Here is a 23,730-nt window from a genome sequence, read left to right as displayed (position 1 = left end):
AGGTCAGTGACCTCTAGAGGCTTGACAGGTGGACAGACGACCTTTAGAGGTCATGCAGACGGGACAATGACCTCTACAGGGTGTCCACTCATTTCTGGAAATGATTTTCCCTGACTTTTCCAGGTTTTCCAGACCAATTTTTCCATTTTTCCAGACCATTTTTCTCAATTTTCTATGCTCACCCTGTACTTTAATTTTAAAAAAAAATTTTGGGAGGGGGTAATTTTTTTTCATAAGCTTCTCTTCGAACTGAGTACTTCTTTGGATATAAGAAACAGCTTAACTTTGATTATTAACTTTTCTAATTAAAAATAAATAAAACATGCATCAAGTTTGGCCAATTGATAAAATACCTATGTATTTCTTATAACGTATGAAAATTTTGTTCATTTTAAATGAGAGACAAATTGGCCCGAGCGAAGCGAGAACTTTCGAAAATTTTCATTTCAAGATGCCTGAAAACGAGTTTTTTTTTGAATGCGAAGAGTGTTTATTTTTTGGTTTTTTAAATTTTAATATTGGAATGGATGTTTTTTTGAAGGAAGTTTACTCTTGAAAAAGAAAAGAGAACAGGCTCGACCGAAGCGAGGGCGGAAGCTTCTGAGAATTTGAGTTTCGAGAGTCATAAAAACGAGGTTTTTTTATGTGAGGACGAGTAGCTTTTTTTTGGCTTTTAAAATTTTAGAATATTTGAATTAAGTTTTTTTTTTTTTGAAGGAAGTTGATTTTGGAAAATAAAACAGAACAGGCCCAAGCGAGGGCGAAAGCTCTTGTAAATTTGTATGTATTTCGAGATGCTTAAGAACGATGTTTTTTTCGTGAGTTCATTTTTTGGCATAAAAACTTGATTTTTATAATCTAGAAATTTTCATGTCGTCTTTGAAAAAGAAAAGAAGCCCGAGCGAAGCGAGGGCAAAAGCTTTTGAAAATTTGCGTTTCGAGAAGTGAAAACAGTGTTTTTCTTTCTATTCATCACAGGTCCTTATTCAGAATTTTCAATTGATCGTTTTTTCAAAATTCCAGGGATTTTGCGTGAAAATTACGAAATTCCCTGACTTTTCCCTGACTTTTCCAGACCGACCAAATTCCCTGACTTTTCCAGGTTTTCCAGACCTGTGGACACCCTGCTCTAGAGGTCAGATAGGAAGACACCTAGATGACACTGAGAAGCCGAACAGGCAGGTCAATGATCTTAAACGACCAGAAAGTCAGACAGAAGACAGTGTGAGGGTAGACAGATAGATCAGTGATCTTAAGAAGCTGGTCAGACGGGTCAATGACCTTAAGAGATCAGAAAGGTAGACAGGTAGACGACCTTGGGAGGCTACACAGGTTAGTCAGTGACTTCGAGAGTCCAGACACAGGGGTCAATGACTCTAAGAGGCCAGACATGAATACATTGAGCTTGAGAGGCCAGACAGACGGGTCAATGACCTTAAGAAAATCGACAGACAGACGTCTTTGGGAATCCATACAGATGGGTCAATGATCGAGCCAGAAACACGAAATATAGCAAATAGCTAATTTTTGACCTCCCTCCCTCACCATCCTTCCTCTCCATCGACCGTTTGGAGTAGTTTTGAAGACTCTGCAGCTTTCGAAGAATTTTTGAAAAGTACAATTTCCACTACATGTCTCCTTTTGATGAACTTGAATTGCCAAATTATCGCTGGAAGCTTGAAATAGACTCAAAGCAGAGAGCCTGCTCAAAATTGTATATTTTTACCTGTTTTTTTTTTTTTTTTTTTTTTTTGAAATTTGATGGAGCCTGCCAAAAAATTATGACCATTCTTAAACAAGTCTCGTTGAGACGATTTCGAGCAGGTTTCAGGTAGGTAACTTGAAACAGCTTCCAATCAAATGGAGGAGTGAAAAATAAACTATATATTTCGTTTCTCTGTCTCAAAGTGAAATTTTAATTTTTTTGCTCATGGTCAAAATTTGATTTTTAAAATCTCCCCAAATTTCAAAAAATGAATTTCAACTTTCTAAATTTTGGTTGGTGGTGAAATGTTTTGGCAAGCTGCATATGCAATTTTGTATCTAGCTCAGATATTTTCCAAGAAAAAACTTCGCACTCGTCTCATAATTTTTATACTTCCATCAAGTAAACACCCTGAAGATTATTTCAAATAAACACCTAAACTCCTCACAAAGAAGAAACAATAATCGAAACATAAAACACCAAAATACTACATACAAACAGGTACCTAACAACAAACGAGCGAGCTAAAAACACACTGCTATATATATGAAGGTAAAATAAACTCGACCAAATTATCTCGAACGCTTTGTAAAATCTCTCCACTTGTACGAGTAGTACACAAAGTACTGGGTACTTGGCCTTTTATCGTATCGAGCCCGGCTTCAAATACGTATAAATTCAATTATCGCGCCAAAACAGCTCTGCCGGTATCGGCACACTAGACAGGTCGAGTGTCGACGAGGGGGATTTCAATTTCGACGAGACAGAGTACTCGTAGGCCAGAGGGTGGGAAGAGGGTGAGCAACAGCGAGCAACGCGCATATACAACGTAAGTAAGAATACAAGTATAAGGCAGACAGCGGAGTATATACGAACCTGATACGCTTTCAACGCTAAATGCATTCGTTTAGACCACAGATAGATTTTCTTTTTATCAATTATCAAGTTGGCTCTCCAGTCTTCGAGTCTTTCTTGAATAAAGTGGAATATCTGTATCGACATAGTTTCACTGAAACATATTACAAAACATACGAACATGTATTAAAACCATCATACATATACGACATCATCGCACAGAGTATATTAAAATATAGCCCCGAGTACTAAAGGTATACGTTCGCTTTTCTCCTTTCTATACTCGTACAATCCTGCACACATACCATACATAGATGGACTTTTTAATCATCATTTTCAAAACACCGCAACTTTCTCGATTATATTGATTCAGCGGTATCAAGTTTCATTACAAGAGCAAGTGAATTGAATCGGGCAACTTTATAGAAAACGCCCTCCTTGGCTATAGCTCACAAAGTAACGATGGCTGAAATTTCAACACCGCGAACAAGAAGCGGGCGCTCTATTCATTAATCTGTTTCGCCATCAACAATAATAATAATACCAGCCAAGATGCGCTATATATACTCGTACCAACACAAACGCAGGCAGCCACACGCACACCATCGTCACCACCCAACAGAGTAAAGTTATTAAACAAAATTCGTAAGTTTGCTAATATCGCATAGTACAGAAAAGACAACATTGTCTGGTTTTCCTTAATCTCGCCCGAAACTTTACCGACAACGACGACGACGTTTAAACTCCTCTTTAAAACTATTACCCTGCTATAGTGATTTCCATTCCTTTCCTTGTCGCACTAAAACGCCATCGTCAAATTTATCGGCTTGATTTGACGTAACAAAAGGTCCAGAATTTACCGCTGCCAACGCGAGGCGCGGATATGGAAAAACTTGGTCGCAACGTCGTCGTAGACTAATTCAAACAACAACGAGATAGCAGACAACCAGAAAGAGACATTATATGAGCAGCAGGACATGTCCAGTCTATGAAAGAAATAATTTACTTTGACTTTTCCGGATTTTCTTGGCCAACTTTACAACTTTTTTGACTTTTCAAATATACATACAAAATAGGTAGTAAAAGAGAAAGGGAGGAGGTTCGAATTTTTTGTCAAATGTCATCAGCGGACAATGTGGGATTGATTCCCCCCCCCCCATTTGATTGTTTCATTTCATGATAATTTAATCAAGCACTCGAATCATATTGAAAATCATGAGATATGAAGTGAAAGCGATTTCATGAATCAATTATGTAATCTAGGGCCTATTTTTTTTGAAAAAAAAATCAGCTGGACTTTTGTAATAATTGATCTGAGAAAGACTGTGATATGCAGAGATGATGATAATATACGTGTGAGGTAATTATTATCATATTTATGGCGAATGTGAAGAATCCAAGAAATATTCCTTAGGGTGGGAATATTTCCTAAGAACCTGACTAGCTCAGTGAAAAGGCTCTTGGTCTTTCTAGTACCAACATACATTATAAATTGAGATTATCGCTACCAAAGAAATGGGACACGGATCTTCAAAAATACGTAAATTGGTACCTTCGGTCTAATGGTGCAACCATTCCCTCTGCCCCTCCGTATCCCATCTTGGAGAGAGTGGGAGGGAACAAAGGGAAAGCTTGCTTGGTCAACAAATAGGTATTGAAGAATTCTCGCTATGTATCCCAACTCCATACACCATTGGATTTCTCCAATAGCATAGGCAGTTGAACTTACTAGCACAGAAACTCCCCAAAAACCTACTCTCACAATTTGACACGAAACTTCAAAATAATGCAACTCTAAAATCCCATAAGTCTCATGCTCTCGAATAAATTAAATTTCAAAACCTATGTTATCGAAATATTTCATCTGACATGTAATAAAAAAAAAACCAGAACCTCAAATACCCACTCAAAAATTGTAACCAGTTTTTTCCAAGCCTAGTCCGTTCAAGATCCAATTCTACCACATAATAATCCCATGTAATATTTTTCGAAAAAATTCTGAATTATTGTAAAAAAAAAAAAAAATCCATGTTTCTATTCATTTCCTCAAACGCATTGCAAATACGTTGGGTAAAAATCGATAGACTTCAAGAATAAGACGTAATAGAATGAATAGGGAATAACAATGAACAGGGGGGTGATAAAAATTGCAGACTTGACTACTAATTACTTCGTGAAAAAATTCAATAATTCAAAGGGAACAATAGTTTAGGGGGAAACATCAAATTATAACGTTGAAAGCATAAGTATTAACAAATTAATAACTCGTATTGCAAATACGATCAAATAACAATAATAAGAGAAATACATATCAAACAGTTCATCATAGAAGAAAAAAAAATTATAATGTCGTATTCGACTCATTTTTTTATACAAAAAGCAAAAATAACAAAATACAAAAATAACAACAATAATGACAAATATGTATATTATGCGGAGAAATACCAAGTTAACTGGATACAAAGTTGCGTCGATTTTACGATACCAGTCGACGAACGGAGCGATGACAACGACTACTCAAGCTCAAAGCTTACGATGTTTGAGCTTGGAAACGGAACGACAATAACCGTGCTCCATTTGCACGTTGAAAGCTGTGGAAGGTAAAATAGAACGCATTTGCGCCCAGGTAAGTTAGTATTTCAAAAAAAATAATAAAAAAAATGACTAGGAGTCCGCTAGCTCCTTTTGGTATAGACAAATTTGTGACAAAAAGGAAGAGAACGAGAAAAATAACAAGACATGATCGGGTATTTTTTGTTTTCCTGAGCGGAGAATCTCAATAAGTTCGAAAAATCGATCGATCTGATAGAATTTTCAAATAAAGACATAATCGGGTTTAAAAAAAAATGCAAAAAGAAAATAAATAGTCATTCATCGTCTAAATCAAACTCCTCTGAACTTTCTAAATAATACATTCAATACTTTTCAATAAAAATTAAAAACAAAAATTTTGACATTTGCTGTGACGAGATCGATCATATTCTTACCTAACTGCGAGTAGCTGGCTGTTGTCTTATCACTAACTGACGTAAAAAAAAATTCAAAACAAATAGTCAAAGTTTCAATCATAGTGATATTCTAATTAATCGTGATTATATCTACTAGTTTTGTGATCATCATATAAAAAAAATAATAAAAAATGATGATGAGTGTAAGTGCTACTCGCAGTAATCGAGAATAGACGTCGGGTAGAGGATTATCGGTTATCTCTGCCACGACCGTGGTCAAAGAGATTTTTAATTTCGAGCAACATCCTACGGAATACCCTTGGTTCGAAGCGCGGTGAACCACGTTCGATCTGAGGAATGTCTGCATTGATCGCGACCTGCACCTGGCGAGTCAGCACATAATACGATAATCGTGGAGCAACATTTTCCAATAAACGCACCCAGTCACGTCTTAATACGTTGTTAATACCCTCGCGGAACCGGTCCATGCCTGGAAAAACTAACAACGGTAATACGGAAATACATTCAGCTCCTCGACGATATAACGATAAAATAAGCGAGCCAAACAGTTGTTCGAACCTGACCGGTTCCATATTATTCCAGGCGTCAGTATTTCCTATACTGATTACTATACGATAAGGTAACTGTGAGTAGCTTCGGATTAGATTATGGAACTCAACGATCGTCATATCATACCGATACAACTCCATATCTATATCCGGCGTATACGGTCGATTATTCGTTACCAATACCGCAACTCCGTAGCTGAATCCATCACCCATTAACAGGGTGTTATGAGCAAAAAGAACCAGACGCAGAATTTGATTTCTGTCGAAGTGACCAGCGATAACCATACCGTTAGGAAAAAGAGCCATTGGCACGAAAGGGCGAAGATCACTAGGACGTGTACCGTACCTGCGGTAATATTGTGCATATTCCTGCGCGATCGTATTTTAAACCGTTTTTACCAAGAGCTTTTTCACATTCCAAAAAGAATAACGAGGGCTGTTTCCAAACCGAAATTCGTTCATCGACTGTAAATTTTCCTAACATTTGACGATAGGCAATATGTCGAGAAAGTGAAACACCTTGTTCATTTTTTAAGGTTGGTTTTTCAACCGGAGAAATCAGAATAATTTCAGTCGCCCCTTTTTTACAAATAAGATCGATTAATTTTTTTAATTCTTCGAAAATTACATCATATGGTTTACCTGAATGATTAATTTCCATTTGACCAATCGAAATCAAAAATTTAGTTTTTTCGAATTTTACATCTTTAACTTTTGCATATAAATCTTCGATCGAGATTTGGTTTTCTAAATAAGGTGGTAATTTTTCAGTGTGACCTATTTCACAATATTTCAGAAAATGTAAAATCCCCTCTCCAATCCATTCGTAATCTTTTAGACGTTTTAGGCTCGGAGCTGGCTGGCCGCTAGAAATCGCTCCTTTCTTTTCTAGCGATTTCAGTTTTCCTCCCCCCCTTCTTCTTCTCCGTCACCGTTATTATTGTTATTTTGTTCTGTTTCCTCGTCTCCCTGATTTTCATCAGTTCCTGAGGACCCAGGACCATACATCTCATTGAACGCTAATATTAACGATTGTAAATGTAAGAAAGCTTGCTCTTGATTTCTAGGCATTTCCTTATTTACTTTAGGAGGAACAAAAGGAGGTTTCTTCGAAGGAGTGTGTGGAGGTGGTTTAGGAGGTTGTTTGGGAGGTGGTTTAGGGATTGTGCCATGAGGTCGAATTTCCATTGGGACTAAAGAGTCAGGATCTTCTTGTATGAGTGAAATCTTGTTAAGAATAGCTTCAAACTGAGTTTTATCGTGTTTAACAGGTTCGAGCATGTATCTATACCTTTCAGGAGCTTTTTCAGTCATGTTATCGAGAACTTTAGTTAAAGTTAATTCTTCACAATGAATTAACGTTTCGAGCCATTTTCTGTATAATTGAGCAAACTGTCTAGGACTACTACATACGACTAAATTTTTTCCAAAATATTTCCGCGCATTCGACTGACATTTTTTGTCCCAATATTGGAGTAAAAAAGATTGTTCCAACACAGCGAAATCCCTAATCGTATCAACGTTATCCTTCCATAATCTACACCCGTCCATATTATCATCAATTGTACCTAAAAATAATGAACATTTTTGATTTTGAGGTATGTTGGAACCATAAAGTTGAACTTTAAATTTCTCAATATGATGATGAGGATGAAATTTATTGGAATTACTAAAATGTACATTAGCGTTACGTAAAGTTTCAGAGTTGCATTTTACAGATCTCGTTTGAACCATAGCTCCTCCACTCATACCTACCTCAGGCAAATTGTTTTTCCACTCTTCCAAACTTTTTATTCGACCATCAAAATTACCCACAACTTCGACATTCGCAGTAACATTATCAATGCAACTTTGGCGATGCGTATTGAATTCATTTCGTAAAGTACTTATAGTCGAATTGTTTTCTCTAGTATATGCCTCGTATTCATTTTTTAACGAAGCATGTTCATTTAATCTCGTAGTAAGTGCCGTGGTATGAGTACTCAAAGTTGTCTTTACCGTCTCGTCTAACTTCTTTCTAGCTTCTTGTTCTGTTTTTCGTTCATTTTGGATCGTTGCAATTTTTGTACTATTAGATTTCGCTAACGTGTGAGTACTTTTTTGTTGGTCATTTAAAGTATTAATCGAAGTCTGTAGATTTTCAGTAGTGGATTTGATCCATTGAGTTTGAGTTACCATATATTTTTCCGCCGGTGACAATTGATCAAATGGTTTATCAAACGTAGGCGGAGTAGGTCTCAAATGAACACTAGTTGTTTTATTCACATCACCTGTAGCGTTAGGTTCAGAAGTTTTCTCACCCGTCGGTGGATCAGACTTTTCATTACCCATTTCGCTATCCGAATCTAAACTTACGCCAAAATTAGAAATACTGTTATTCGGAAATAAATTACGATTCGTGGCTATAATTTGAGAACGTAACTGTACAACTCGTTCAAGATGTTCATGTAATAATCTAATTTTCGGCGAAGGTTCGCGTTGTGACATACGATGAAACCACACTAATTAGTAAAAAAAATTTTCAGAATAGGACAAGAACAGCAAAACGAAGAGAAGACAAAGCTCAAACTTGAACAATCCAACGTTCAAAACGAGATGGTTCGTAGCAGAACAATAGCGACACGCGCCAGTACCAAGTACCTACCCTACTGAAGGTCATAAAACGTCATAAACTAGATACATGAACGTGTTCAACAGTGCACACTTTTTTCACACGTCGAACACGTTTCTTATGGCTAAGGTTACAAAAATTTTCACTAAATATACGGTGAAATTTTTTACCTAGCACAATAACTACTATTTATATACACTACGAGGTAAAACCTTAATAGGTATTACCTATTTAACTTAAAAATAAGGTTAAAACTGATCAGAATGACTGTTTCCAATCATTCTGATCTGGATAAAACACTTACTCTTTTTATATGATAAATTACCGTATTACCAGAGTAGGTTCTTGTCACCTCCGGAACTCTTCTAAAGATGAAATGGAAGAATTCTTCTGTTCTACTAATCGCGAATCGTAGAACACACGAGGAGACACGCGTTTGGGCGCCACTGATAAAGGAATTTTGTGTTGACACCTTCGACTAGTAATTTAGTTCACTTGACTCGAAATAGTCCAAATAGGTCCCTATCCTATCTAAGCTCGCGAATGATACTCATGAAGACCTATTTACACGTTTACCTATCTTCAGACACGCGATATAACGAATAAATAACAACACGTTTCAGACAGAACTGTTTGTAATTGATATTTAAAACAATATAACGCACAACACATTTACATTTACGCGAATTCGCAAAAGAAGTATACCGTTAGTATAAATCGACCACATTAACCTATTCTATAAATTTGAATACACGTTACCGTTCCCAGTAAGCCCTATACCTAACCACAATGCTAAGCATATCTTGACGAACTAGGTCTTGGGCATGGTTTACTAGTCCAACGTTACATTAACTAGAAGTCCCCTCCAAGTAATAATTTCCCTCCCTCCTACATAGGAAGATGGGCCACATTTACTGTATCAGGGTAATATTTTAATATCTACGATACCTAGTTATTTTAAGAATAACTAGGATACGTGGTAAGTACAATAGGCACTACTATACGTAGTGGAGGCATTCCTGCTCATCACACTTTCATTTCCAAGTTCCCTCGCCACCACCATTCCAGAAGAAATTATCACAGCACGTATGGTCTTTAAATATTGGGATATTTTTTCAACAGAAATGGAGCATTGAAACCTTATGAACGTTTTAGAACAATTTTGATGCGAGTCTTTTTTCTTCTTTAATTTTAAAAATTAGGTGCGCAAAAAACCTTCAGATGAAATTATTTGTGATTATCATCAGAACTATGCACATTTAAGCCTCATTCCAAGGAAACAAAAGTTTTTCAGAATTGATTTTTTTTTTTAAAAACACATAAACACTCGATTTTAAATCAAAATCCAAAGAAAAATCGAAAAATATTTAAAAATTTAGTACCGTGAAAAATTCTAGGGTCAGAGTTCTATTTTTACATTTCTGACAATTCGAAAGGTCATGAAAAATACTCAAGTTTACTTTGAAATTTCCAGCAAAAAAAAACGTTCTCGCGATTCTCGGAATTCTGGCAGAAAAATACATACTTTTTTGGGAGGAGAGGGAGATTTTGACAAGGCAAGACTTTTTAAATCAAATTTTAACAGAAAAGGGTTTTCTTGTGACAAAAACTCTCTTGTGATTCTTGAAATTTCAACAGAAATGGGCTCTCGTGGAATTTTTACAAAAAAGGGATTGTTTTGAAATCTTAAGCATTAATTTTTTGGGAATTTTGACAAAAAGTTCTCGTTTTCAATTTCTGAAATCGAGGGGTCTGTTTTAGACTCTTCTCGAACTTTCAGCAAACCTTTGGACCTACAAGTTTTTGAAAAATTCCATTAAAAAGTTCAACATCCACAAACACAGATGTTCTAGTGCCACTTATAACACACTTTAATATATTTTTTTAGTTCTTAGACTGTACAAATTTTCATATTTTTTTCTGCAAATAACTTTTGAAAAAAATCGATATATGTACTTAGTTCTGAGATTTTTCTAAATCGATACAACTTCCTTTTATCTTTTTTAAAAATTATTAATCGTCATGTCAAGTCAGATACGAATTCGAAGCATTTTAGAGAACTGCTTTAGTAAAATACCAATCACAGGGACCCAGAGAACTGTTGACCCAAGTTTGGGAGTGCTAAATTTCATCAAGAAGTTTTACTGTAATCAAGGCTCGTACTCAATCCCCCCCCCCCCCCCAAAAATTAATTTTATAGTAACCGAAAAAGCTCCAAAAAGCATCAAAAAAGTAACCAAAAAAGTGGGAAAATATCAGCAAAACATTTCAACGTAGAAAAATTCTTACAAAACAAACAGAACATTGCAACTGGAAATGTTTTGGTTTCTAATGTCAAAAAGTTAAACTATTTTGTAACGTTCTGATAAAAAAAGAGAGACTTCTTTGGAAATTTGACATCAATCTGAAAATATTGGCATTTTCTGAGAAAAAAACTACCTAACTGATTTTTGGCAAAAAAAAAAAATAGACTAACAATTGCAAATAGAAATATTTTCTTGGTAATTTATGACAAAAAAACCAAGATTTTTGAACAATTTTTGAAAAAAGTGAAATTTGTTAGCATTTTTTTGCAAAAAAAAAAATTAGTAATTTTAATTCCTAATGAACGAAAATTTTTATTGTTAAAAAAGTGACGATTTCGGCAATTTTTGGCAAAACCACAAGAAACGCTGGCAATTTTAGCAAATGGCAATTATTAGCAGAAAAATTATATTTTCACTCAATTTTTTCCCAAAAAAGCTAAAAACAAGACTCTCGACATCTTTTGCCAAAAAAAATGCGTACTTTTTCACAATTTTTGTTGAAAATGCTTCAAGACTTTGTGGCGGTTTTTGGTAAAAAAAATCCAAATATCAATAGATAACTTTGTGAGAAGGGCTTGAACCCTTTAGAAATGAAGAGGGAAATAGACTATGTGTGTGTGTTTTTGGATTCTGAACAACTTTTATTCTCTTGAATGAGGTTTTATTTTGGGTAGTTTTGATAAAAGTCACAAAACCCATTTACAAGCCTGATTTACTAAAACTGGAGTGGAGGGGCAGAATTTCGAATCAAAATTTTCCGCAAAATCACTAAAGTTGTTGTTAGTTTTCAATTATTGACTTTTGTTTGAAATTTTTTTTGAAAAGTCAGAGGTACAGAGATGGCAACTGCCACTTTTCCTGAAAAAAGAGCGTTCAAAAAATGAAACTACAGATGATAATATCTTCAAAACACATCCTGGATTGCGATTAATTTTTTAAATTTTGGGATACTCAACCCCCCCCCTCTCATGACCGTTTTGACCCTACACAGAATTGAAATAAATACGAATTTCAGTATTTCTGTCAAAAAAATTGTAGTCAGAGGAATGATGCTGTTTTCAAGGTGTTCAGCTGTCACGAATTTGTAAAGTTTTAGGATAGAAAATTTCAAGTTTCAGCAATTGGAAACAATGAAATTCTGAAAAATTTCATTTTTCCTAATTTTTACAGACTAGACAACCAGGTAAATGGGAAAAATCGCCAATTTAAACTACGTAATTAATTCCCCTTCAAATCACTTCTACAATCATTCAAAATCCAATCCAACCACGATTTCAACTTCTGTTCGATCCTGATAACACTTCACCATTCCATTAACTCATTTACAGCAGACTCTTCGTACTCTTGATTCGATAAATTTTCCAATCTATTCGCACTCTAAACGACGACAGCAATCACTTGGCAAACACCAGAGCCATTTTAAGCCACAGTCGATCACCAAAATACGCATCAACTTCACATTTCTTCCAGTTCATAAACTTCTCAATGTAGCCAATAAAACCTCGAACCATAAATCAAGTCACGTTAAAGACGACAAAAAATAAAAATAAAACCGAGAGTAACGAAAAAGGACACTCAGGCAATTTTTGCCGCTTCATTTCTCATCGAGCATTAATACACGAGTCATCAGATTCGCTGATCATAAATTCGTGTATAGGTACATGAGGAACACTCCGATAGTGTTTTTCCTCCTCAGCTACCTATACTTAAATATACCACGAAAGAGGGGGGAAAACGAACGAACAGCGCACCTAGTGTATATGAATTCAATAAACATCGTTATTGACAAAAGCCATTAAGAGTATTTTTATTTCACGTAATCTAACAGAGTTATGAAGGGGCTATAGGGAAGGCTAGGGGTAAAAAACTCGAAAGGAAGAGTCGTTTACCGTGCGGCGCGGCGGCGTTCAAAATTGGATACCTCTTTAAATTCGGTTTCAATACTGCCAACTCCGCCTTATATATACGCGTATATTCTTCTCGCTGGTGGAAATTTAGTCGCAGAAAAAGGATATGGTATTACCATTTATTGTTCACTATCGTTAGGTTTTTCAAATTGAAGAGATGATAATAAAGCGATAAAACGTAATAGAGTTGCGAACGCGTTTGAAAACGGGAAGTAAAACGTTCATTTTGTTTTGTCGAGTTTATGAGACGTAGAATTACATTTGGGAATAAAAACCGAACGAATGCGGGTAAAGAGATGACTTTTTGCAAGGCGAAGAGGTGAGCAAACCTACCGACTAACGTCGTATTCAGCGCCAACCAAAGAAACCGAGAAATTGTTAGAAATTGTCTTTATATCATTTTTTTGCATGACGGCAACTTTTATGAATAATAAATTCGCTTTTATAACATTACACAGAGGGAGTAACGAGAAAGCGAAGAAGGACAGGGCGTGAAAAAAGAAGCGAGAAAAACTCTCCAAACTCTCTTTACCTTTACGGTGGGTAGTACACTGTTGTATATGGCGAAAAAATCTCATCGCAGTTTGTTCACGGCTCGGCGCGGCGTTGGTAATGAAATTTTTATATATTTTCCGACACGTCTGTCCAACCTGTGAGATAGAGGGAAAACCTACTCACCTAGAGAGAAGAACGAGGTAAAATCTAAATTTCAACTTTATTTTTTTTACAATCTACGACTTGAGAACAGAACGCCTCCCTTTATCTTTTTTAATTTATATGAGATTATGGAACATAGCACATACAATCCAGGGCAGTAAAATAGGGCTTTACACATGATTTCAAAAAACTATCGAATTGCCTCCTCTACTTGACTTTTCACGATTATTAAAAATGAAAAAGAGAAATTCAAAACTTATATTTGAGAAATTGAAGCTCCTTAAGCAAAAATTTACGCATTTCTGTAATTTTTTCGGAGTTTTTCATCAAAATTTGAGCAGCTGGGAAGGGGGGACACTGAGGGTTTGAAATTCAAAAAACTGGTGGATATTTGAATTCAGTGATCAGTAATTTCAAAAACCTACAAAAATGACGCATCATGCGTCATTTTGAATTTTTTTTTTGGGGGGGGGGGGGTTTAGTCACCCTTATTTCAGCTGTGAAGAGTAAGGGGAAGGGGAAATGTGGCAGGATCAAAAAAAATAAGCCGATATCTCAACTCAGCACCTTAGAATTAGAAATAATCGACGAGTTACTTCGTTCTTCATTTTTTTTTTCGAATTTGAACAAAACATGGGGTCGTCTTGCCCCCTGGGGATGTAGAGATCACACACTGAAAAATAGTTTGTTGAAAAGAAAGTGAGAAATAGTCGCTTCAATACCTCACACACAGATTTGCTCCAAGTTCAACCAATCTCGAGATATGTGCATTCGATGAAAATTACAACCCCCTCTCTCTAAAAATGTGAGCAAGAAATGGGGGTGGTTATTTTATTGGGGTATCAAAGAGAATGAGAAATCGTGAAAAAGTTGACCGAAATCATAATATCAGACATCATTTTTTGGTTCAAATTGATAAGGAATAAAATAAGTTACAAAGAACAAATTCGCGTATTTACGGCAAACTGGTTATGCAATTTTATTAACATGTTCGAAATACTACGGTTTGCGCATATTTGAAGGCGAAACGACAACAAAGCACACAATGATGTGATCGAGCACGGTTTTGAGCTAAATTATTAAAAAAAAAAATCATTTTTCTTTCAAAATGAGCATTCTCAATGGAAATTGGAAATCTCTCCCTCTTCTTTTACCAATTCCACAGTTTTGTAGCAAAACAGCCAGAAATTAGGCAGCTCCTTATTCTTAAGACTGATTCCATTTAGGGCAAATCTGTTCGCGAGGTTTTAATGAGAATAGATTGAAAATTCAACATCTATAAATCAAAACCTAAAAAGCTCAAAGTTGAACTTCAAGAGTGAAAGCTCAACTTTTCAAAACTTTTGCCCTCGCTTCTTTCGGATCATTCAAGATGCTGCTTTTAAAAATATTGAGAATATCAAGATTAAATTAAACAGAAAAATTCCAGACATATTTAACAAATTCTCTTTCACTTATAGCTGAATGAGTCAGTACCTTTCAGTTAGAGAGGTAAGTATTTTCACTTATAGAGGTAAGACGCAGACAACATTTCACTTGTAGAGGTGAACGCGATAATTTTGGGATAAATCCTAGTTTCTGTTAACGAGATAGCCTTTTTTCACTTATTGAGGTTGATTTACACGTAGAATTGGTCCAAGGTGAAGGGAAGGACGTTTTTATTTCACTTAGTGACTTTTTTCACATATCGAGGTTTCACTTATCGCGACGCCACTGTAATTGCAAAAGCTGAAGAATGTAACTTTGAAAATTTGAAAAAATCACAACGTAGGCATTTTTTCATTTACTTTTCAGCAAACTAATTTTCAGAATAGGATCTGAACATGCCCCCCCCCCGCGAAAGGGTTCACAATTTTCATAGAAAATCACAAAAACTTCAAAAATGAAGTAGCATGTCGATTAATTTTTACTAATTCAAAGGCGTTGAGTTCAGATATATTTATTTTTTGAATCTGACTCCTCTGAACAAAATGTTAACAAATTTTAAATGATATATGGCACACTGTTTGAGAGGTTTTTGAAAGTGCTAAGGTCGAATATTTACTCATTTTTTTGGGTAGGATCCCTACGAGCCCCTTCTCCCACCAACAGTACCCAAGGTCTCAAATTCAAAAAAAAAAAATCAAAATGCAGACTCGTGCTCATTTTTTTTCAAAAATAATAATAATAATAACTTCAGTAATCAAAAAAGCTCGAAAAAGTAAGCAAAAAAGTGACAGTGAGCAAAACTTTTTAATGTAGAAAAAATCAATTGAAAAAATTTACGAAATTTAAATTCTATTTTGAATCATTTATTGCGAAAAATGAACTCGATAAATAAATTATTCATCGCACCAATTTTTATCAATCGATTACGAAAGATTCAAAAATTAAAGAACCAGAACTACACAAAAATGAATCGTTCGCGAACAATCCGCATGAAAACAAATTTTCAGCTCATTCTTCAAATTGTCACGTTCAAAAGGCGAATAGACCATATTCGAACGATATTGTCCATATCTTGAAAACGTAAACAATCGGTAAATTTAGTGCGGTTGTCGCTTCTTATCAGTGAATTTTGGGCCAAATATCCTGAAAAAAGTATTACTTTTTGCTTTTTTTCTCGCGGTTAGATAAATTTTAAATTAAAATACCGAAAAACTGAAGTATTTTCGACCGAGAATTCATTTTTTCTGGTTAGTTTTTAAAAATTTTACATATTTATGGAGAATTCTTTAAAAAGTGCCACTTATACGTGATATTTGCCCCAAAATTGAAGAAAAAGGTACTGATAAGGACCAAATCCGCCATGTTGTGACGTCAGTCAAATATGGTCTATTCGCAATTCGTTCACGAACGATTCACAATAAATGTGATCCGCGCCATTCACTGAATACGGAATTAGAATTTTAATAATCTCAAGTGAGAAAGATATTTTTTCAAAATTTTGCATGAATCGTCCATGAACGATTGATCAAGAATTCAACATTACTTCTTTCATGAAATATTCATAAAACAGAACGAAACGATCAATTCAAGTTTAATTTTCTACAATTTCTGGAAAATACCTAAAAGCAAGGATTTCGAGTAATTTTTGAAAAAAATTAATAAACAATAAAAAAACAAAAATTTAACGATTTTTGGGAAGTGTTGGCAAAGAAATTACATTTTTCGCAATTTTTTTTCAAAAAACTAAGTAGGTAAGATTTTTTATTTTGTAATTTTTGGCGATTTCAAATATTAAAGCGATTTTTTGCAATCTTTGTTGAAAATGGAAGACTTTTTTCAATCAATATTTTGGTTAAAAAATGAGACTATTTGGCATTTTTTGGGGAGGAGGGGAGGGGGTGAATACTTTTTTGAAATTTCAGACAAAAGAGCAGGATTTTTGGGTAATTTTCAAGAAAAAAAATCAATACTTATTTCGAAATATTTTGCAAAATAGTGACAATTTTAACAAGAAACGAAACTATTTGTAATTTTTTTTATTTATTTTATTTTATTTAATGAGCCATATACAGCAACTTATCGGCTAGAGGCTCGTATTTACGAGTGAAAAGTTTAAAATTAGGTTATACAGGAAATAAAGATAAGTATGTACATACAATTTTTAATTTTTTTATCTAATTTTGTTGAGATTAGAAATTTAATTACTTCGTCTGTGCGAGAAGGGTTGTCAGAGAGGAGGACCTGTAGTTGGTTAGAACTTAGGTGTCTGGAGCGTTCATTCTGGTAGGAAGGGCAGTCTATTAGTAAATGAGCAATGTTTAGGGGGATGTTGTTGCATTCTGCGCAAAACGGAGGAGGCTGTTTGAGGAATATGAATTGGTGAGTGAGAAGGGAGTGGCCAGTCCTGAGTCGGGTGAGAAGAGCCTTAGATTTACGTTGATGTTGCTCAGAAGTTTTCCATAAAGATGTGGTGTTTTTGAAGATTTTGAGTTTATTTGAACTTGGGACCTGAGACCATGAAGATTGAAATACTTCATGCATTAGTCTTTTGGAATGGAGTTTCAAATCAGATAGAGGGATTGGTATGTTGGCAAGGGGGAGGTGGAGGTGTACCTGTTTAGCTGTTTTGTCTGCTAGCTCATTTGAGGAGCTTGGAATCAAAACTCACTTTTGCCATCGGACAAAGTTTCGAGAAAATCGACAATAACTGATTTCGCCTAGTGCGTTGATGAAAAAAACGCCGCAAAGTGTGTCGAGCTCTTGAGTAAGACTGCTAAATAGGATTCCATGTGAAAATTTTTTTTTTCAAGTTGCCATATCGTTGCAGTATGGCTATCCAGTTTGGCAAAAGTGAGTTTTGATTCCAAGGTGGGGTAATTTTACTTTCTTTTGCAAATATATCGAAAAATAAGCCTCCTGGAAGAAAACTAACGACATTACGTCGATTGGAAATTTAATTCTCTACAATTTTCCTCGATTTAATTTTTCTGTAGAATGCTTCGTTCCGTCTCCAGACAGCTTTAAAAGTTTTGAGCGCTGAATTTTTCCAAAAAATATACTTTCTTTTGCAAATATATCAAAAACTAAGCACCATAGAAAAAAACTAACGACATTACGTCGATTGGAAATTTAATTCTCTACAATTTTCCTCGACCTCATTTTTCAGTAGAGTATTTTGTCCCGCCTCCAGAGAGCTTTAAAAGTTTTGAGCGCTCAATACATCCAATTTTTTACCTCCTCAGTTGCATAACTTCCAAATTCAAAACTACCATTTTCGCTATTTTCACTATTAGAAAATGCTTCCGAAGTTGCAATTGAATTATTTTGGCTTTGTAGACTGCCATGCGACCTTGAAAATACAGTTTTGATTCCAAGGGCACTTTTTAACACGAAATTGTGAAGAACTGGGGCCGAATTCGGAAAAATGGATTCTGTAGGGTGATAGAGAAATTGAAGAAGTATCCGAATCCGCAAAAAAACGCATATCGAGTTTTGGTGGCAAAAGTGAGTTTTGATTCCAAGCTCCTCATTTCCTTGAATCTGGGAGTGTGAAGGTATCCAACATAGTATGGGTGTGTTATTCTGGAAGAGTTGAAGGAGTTCAATGATCTCAAGTGATATAGGATGTGAATATTTTGACCTATAGTTTTTTATTGATAAAAGAGCAGATAAAGAGTCAGTAAAAATTATGACATTATTTAAAGAAAAATCAAGGGAATATGAAATTGCAGATTTAATTGCATATAGTTCAGCAGTAAGGATAGTGCAAAGGGAGGGGAGAGCAATGAGGATAGATACATCGCCATGAATGATTGCACATCCAGTGAATTGTTGAGTTTTTGAACCATCAGTATATACATGACTGAATTCTTCATACTTGTCAAGAAGGAGAAGAAAATGTATTTTAAGTATGATGGAGTTTGTGTGATTTTTGTTAAATTCTGTCAAGGATAGGTCAATAATAGGGTTAAAAGATTGCCAAGGTGGGATAGGGTTTACTAACAAGTGGTGTATTTTAATGATATTTTCCTCAATTTGTTGGAGAAAAGATTGGAATTTTACAGATAGTGAATGTATATGAATTATATATTTTTAAGGATTTTGAGTTCGATTAATTACTTATTTTTTGAATACAGCCTCTCTGTGCTTCCTGCTGCCTGATTCAACCAAATTTTGAAGAAAAAAAAACATAAAAAATTTTCTCAGCAACAGAGAGAAAATTTTCAATTCAGGGAGTATGAATGAAGTTCCACTCTCTTACCCTTATCATTCAGAATAGGTAAACGACTAGCTTCTGAAGACTCAAAAGCTTTGAATAAGTACGCCACTCTCAAACTCATGTAGGTAAGATTTTCCATCCCTCCAACCACTCCACCCTCCTCATTTTCTCTGTGAATTGTATGTTGACTCAAAATGTGAACTTGTAAAACGACTTTTACTAGACATCGATTTATATACGTAGATAGGTAGGTATACAATTTGAAGGCAAGGTGACTAATTCGATTTGGAATTGTGGCTTTCTCGTCGTACACACGAGTCTACAAGACGTGTCTGATGAAAACTAAACCGATGAAAAATGTGTATTAGGAAATGAATAAGATTAAAGATAAATGCATCGTGTGGTACGAGTACCTACAAGACGTCGTCGTTCGTCGCGTCGACGAAATAGAAAAGTACAGAAACAAGATGTTTTGTCGCGATAGCATTTTCAGCACGTTGACTTATCAACGTTGAAACATTTTGCAAACGGAACTATGAGAAATTACGTCATCGTCGACTTAATTGTTAGATTAAATTTTCGTTTAGTTGGTGTTTTTTCTATTCATCTTTTCTGCTACTATGTGTACTTTATACTTTGGCTTTGCCTTTGCTACAGCGTTTTTTTATTTTTATTATGTGGCGTTGGGAAAAAAAATACTGTCGTCGTTGGTGGTTTATTATACATTTTTATTCGACGACGTGGATAGGTAGGTGAGTAGACGGGTGGGTAGCTTTTCATGAAAGTGTTTGGTTGCGATGCGATGAGACAAATTCGTTATTATAATAATTCGTAGTTAACTTTTTAAGTGTAGCCTGGTTATGGTATAACGACGGTTTAGCTTTCGCGTCGCGTTTAATAACTTAATAACGTATTCATCCATATTTACCTGCTTCGCGATTTATAATTTTGCATTTTACAGTATCGCGAGGCGAGGCGAGGCGACGCGCGACGTGGCGCGTTATTTATAATTTATCACGAAGAGGGGTCTTTTGTGTAATGCACGGGGCTTTTGGGCGCGTGAAATGGACGGGCGCCGGGCGGAGACGTATTACAATAAAGTTATCATAAATTTTAGGTGGCTCGGTTCGTTAGAATGTAATTAATTAGAGCAGCGGAGCGGAGAACGATGAGAAATGCGCGAAATTGATTCGATGTATAGAATTGGCCTTGTTATGTACCACCGCGAACACGTTGTCGTTGTTGGTGTTTTTTCCTCTCACCTTGTTGTACGCGGGGGGGGGGGGGTAGGACCCGAGGGTAAAATGTCAACTATGTTGAACAATATGATGGTTGTCGGATATGGAAAAAGTACCACTACTATGACAACAACTATTGCTGGCGTATTGAAAGTGTACTACGAGTGAAAAAAAAAACTGTATCAGCTCGAGCTGATGCTCCGCCGTTTATAGAATATTAAACTAATGGATGATTGTAATCTGTGTTTCATAAGTTAATGTGCCGCTTCCTTAGTGACAGGTTGGTTATTAATGAAACTCTCATCATCGTCGTTCGTCGTCGTCATCGTCGTCGTCGCTGCCGACGCCATCATTAAGGATTCAATACGCAGTAACTTCACAAGCCTTTATAATACCCTTTTCAAGCTTTTATTTTTGAATAACATGACAGTTCATCCATTTTCTATCGTATTAAACACCTTCTTAGTTAAGTGTATATTAAAATATCGCAATTTGACGTGTACTGCTGGTTGCGTCGCTCGTATAGAATGAGGAAGGTGTGCGTTTCATTTTTTTTAAGCCTTTCGTTCATTAGTCATCGAGGTAAGTACAGTAAAATGAACATATGTGGAATAATAAAAAATTACACCGAATTGGCTCGATAATTTGAGCAGAGCAATTTCAAACATGTGAACTAATTTTTTAAATTTTTCATAACTATTCCAATGTTTAATTTTTTTTTATCTTTTAACGCCCGGAATAAATTTCAAAAGTTTCATAAGTTGGACTAAAAAATAATATTTTAACACTTTAATAACAATTTTTAAAAAAATCAATTTGAGTCCTGAATCACTTTGGAAATAGAATTTTCTAGGCCCACTTCGATGATGCAGATGGAAACAAAAGATCAGATTGATTTTTGCTGTGAAATTTCATTACTTGAAATTTTTTCGCTTAATTGTTCAATAGGACTTTCAAAATAAGAATTTGGTGTCCCAAAAATATCATTTTATTCCCTTTTTTTTGACAACTTCAACAACTCAATAAATTTTTACATCCCTGCAAAACTGTTAGGGCAAAACGCTCTGACGTCACACATGCGTATAAGTGGTTGCGGATCTTGATTTCCCTTACATTCTGTAGGCTTCAAGCTAGTGATTGTTCTATCCACTTTGCATTTTGATATGCCAAAACTTTCAAACCATCTCGAGGATCCAATTATTTTATGGCTCTAAATTGTAGAGAATTTTGTCCCCTTTCCAACTGTATTAAATTTTTTGAAATCCGCAAAAGTCTTCCTTGAGAAAATTCACTTAACGAGCTGAAAAAGGTAGCCAATTCAACATATTGTTCTGTTCACTTTGCACTTGGAGGCAGCAGAACTTTTAAACCATCTCAAGGACCCCATTATTTTATGGCTCTAAATTGTAGAGAATTTTGTGCCCTTTCCAACGGTAATAAATTTTTTGAAATCCTCAAAGGTCTTCCTTGAGGAAATTGACTTAAGGAGCAGAGAAATGCGGCAAAATTCAACTCATTGTTCTGTCAGCTTTGCACTTTGAGGTTGCAGAACTTTTAAACCATCTCGAGGGCCATATTATTTTATGGCTCTAAATTGTAGAGAATTTTGTGCCCTTTCCAACGGTACTACATTTTTTGAAATCCTCAAAGATCTTCCTCGAGAAAATTGACTTGACGAGCTGAAAAGTAGAAGTGAACAGCATTGTTTACAGCTAGACTAGTAAGGTTTAACCTACCAGGCTACCATTCACAGGGCGCATGTATGCAACCTGAAATGCGCATTTTGCCCTATACATAGAATTTAAATTCAGCGAAAGTTTTCGATTATAAAAAATTTTATTTCTGGAATTTTTAGAGTTCCGAGTAAAACATGAAAAATTGGTTCCTTTTTCTACGTAGAATCACAATTTCCTAATACAGAAAAAATGTTCATTTTGGAGCAATACTGAACGTTTATAAAAAAAAAATGTATAGATTTTTAACCATTTTTACACTTTACTTTTGAAATTCGATTTTAAAAATTTGGTAATTCCTCAATTTTTACATTGAAATGAAATGCTTTTTATTGATGTGAATAAGTCGTTTAATTTTTTACGCAATGGTTGTCAAATTTTGCAAGGAATGTCAACATTTATTTGATGCTGATTTTCAATGATTTTAATGCTTCATTCGTAGTTTCAAGTCATTTATTAATGTTTTTTTTTGTTTTTTTTTTTTTTAAACCATTTTTGGTAAATTTTGTCAGATCTCACTAATATTTCATTACTTTTTATAGTGATTTTCAGAGATTCTATTTTTTTTCATGTTTTTATATTTTTTTGAAAGTTTTTTTAATGATGCTTTAATTTTAATTTTTTTTTTGCATTTTACTGAAATTTCATTACTTTTTGGTAGAGGTTCTAATGGTTCTTTTTAGTTATCATACTACGTATTTCAATAGAGATATGTTTTTAACATTTTTTTGTGAAATTTTCCTCAACATTTTTTTTTACTGATTAAATTTTTGCTAAATTTGGTCGAATTTCACTGAAATTTCGTCACTTTGAGAGGTAATTTTAAATAATTCAGATTAGTTCAGGTGATTTTTCTTGTTTTTTTTTTTTTTTAGTCAGTTTAACACGTTTTCAATACTTTTTTATTATTATTTGTAGAAATTTTAAAAAAATGTTTTCTTGTTTTTAAATAACACTAGGCAACGGCATATTTGTTTTCGGGTTGAAAATAGGCTTAATCGATGGTTTAGACCCTAAAACAAAAAACAGAGTGGGGTTTTTCAATTTGAGTTGTTTTTGTGGTCAGGAGAGATGATCAAAGTTGCAAAAATGGCCGTTTTTGCCCTATTTCACGAGCTTGTGGTGACATCAGTATTATGTTTCAAAAAAAACCAAGGTCATATTCGGATTCTACGCACTTTTTTAAGTAAACATCTTTACCGGATTTTTGATTTTCGAACATTCAAGCGCATACGGAAGATTTTTGTTTGTAACATATTTTAAAACTCGGAGCGCGCGACGCTGGCGTTACTCCATGATGTAATCGTGGCGCGGAACCGTGTTCGCGCGGGCGAGGCTCTCGTGCAGTAAAAATCTCGTGTTACAAACGAAAATCTTCCGTATGCGCTTGAATGTTCGAAAATCAAAAATCCGGTAAAGATGTTTACTTAAAAAAGTGCGTAGAATCCGAATATGACCTTGGTTTTTTTTTAAACATAATACTGATGTCTCCACAAGCTCGTAAAATAGGGCAAAAACGGCCATTTTTGCAACTTTGATCATCTCTTCTGACCA

The 23,730-nt window shown here is 35.0% G+C and overlaps 1 protein-coding gene across 1 annotated transcript in view; it reads right to left on the bottom strand.

The window, feature by feature from the left end:
* The window catches only part of LOC135838809 (protein timeless homolog), a 400,385-nt gene that overhangs the window by 289,061 nt on the left and 87,594 nt on the right, over positions 1-23,730 (bottom strand). Inside the window, exon 10 of the mRNA XM_065354583.1 lies at positions 2,582-2,714. Coding sequence (XP_065210655.1) covers positions 2,582-2,714 — 133 coding nt within the window. The remainder of the gene's footprint in view (positions 1-2,581; positions 2,715-23,730) is intronic.

The sequence above is a fragment of the Planococcus citri genome, chromosome 3 (genome assembly GCF_950023065.1).
Source record: "Planococcus citri chromosome 3, ihPlaCitr1.1, whole genome shotgun sequence".
Classification (NCBI taxonomy): Eukaryota; Metazoa; Arthropoda; class Insecta; order Hemiptera; family Pseudococcidae; genus Planococcus; species Planococcus citri.
The sequence above is the reverse complement of the archived record's forward strand: the minus strand, read 5'-3'. Positions and strand labels throughout refer to the sequence as shown.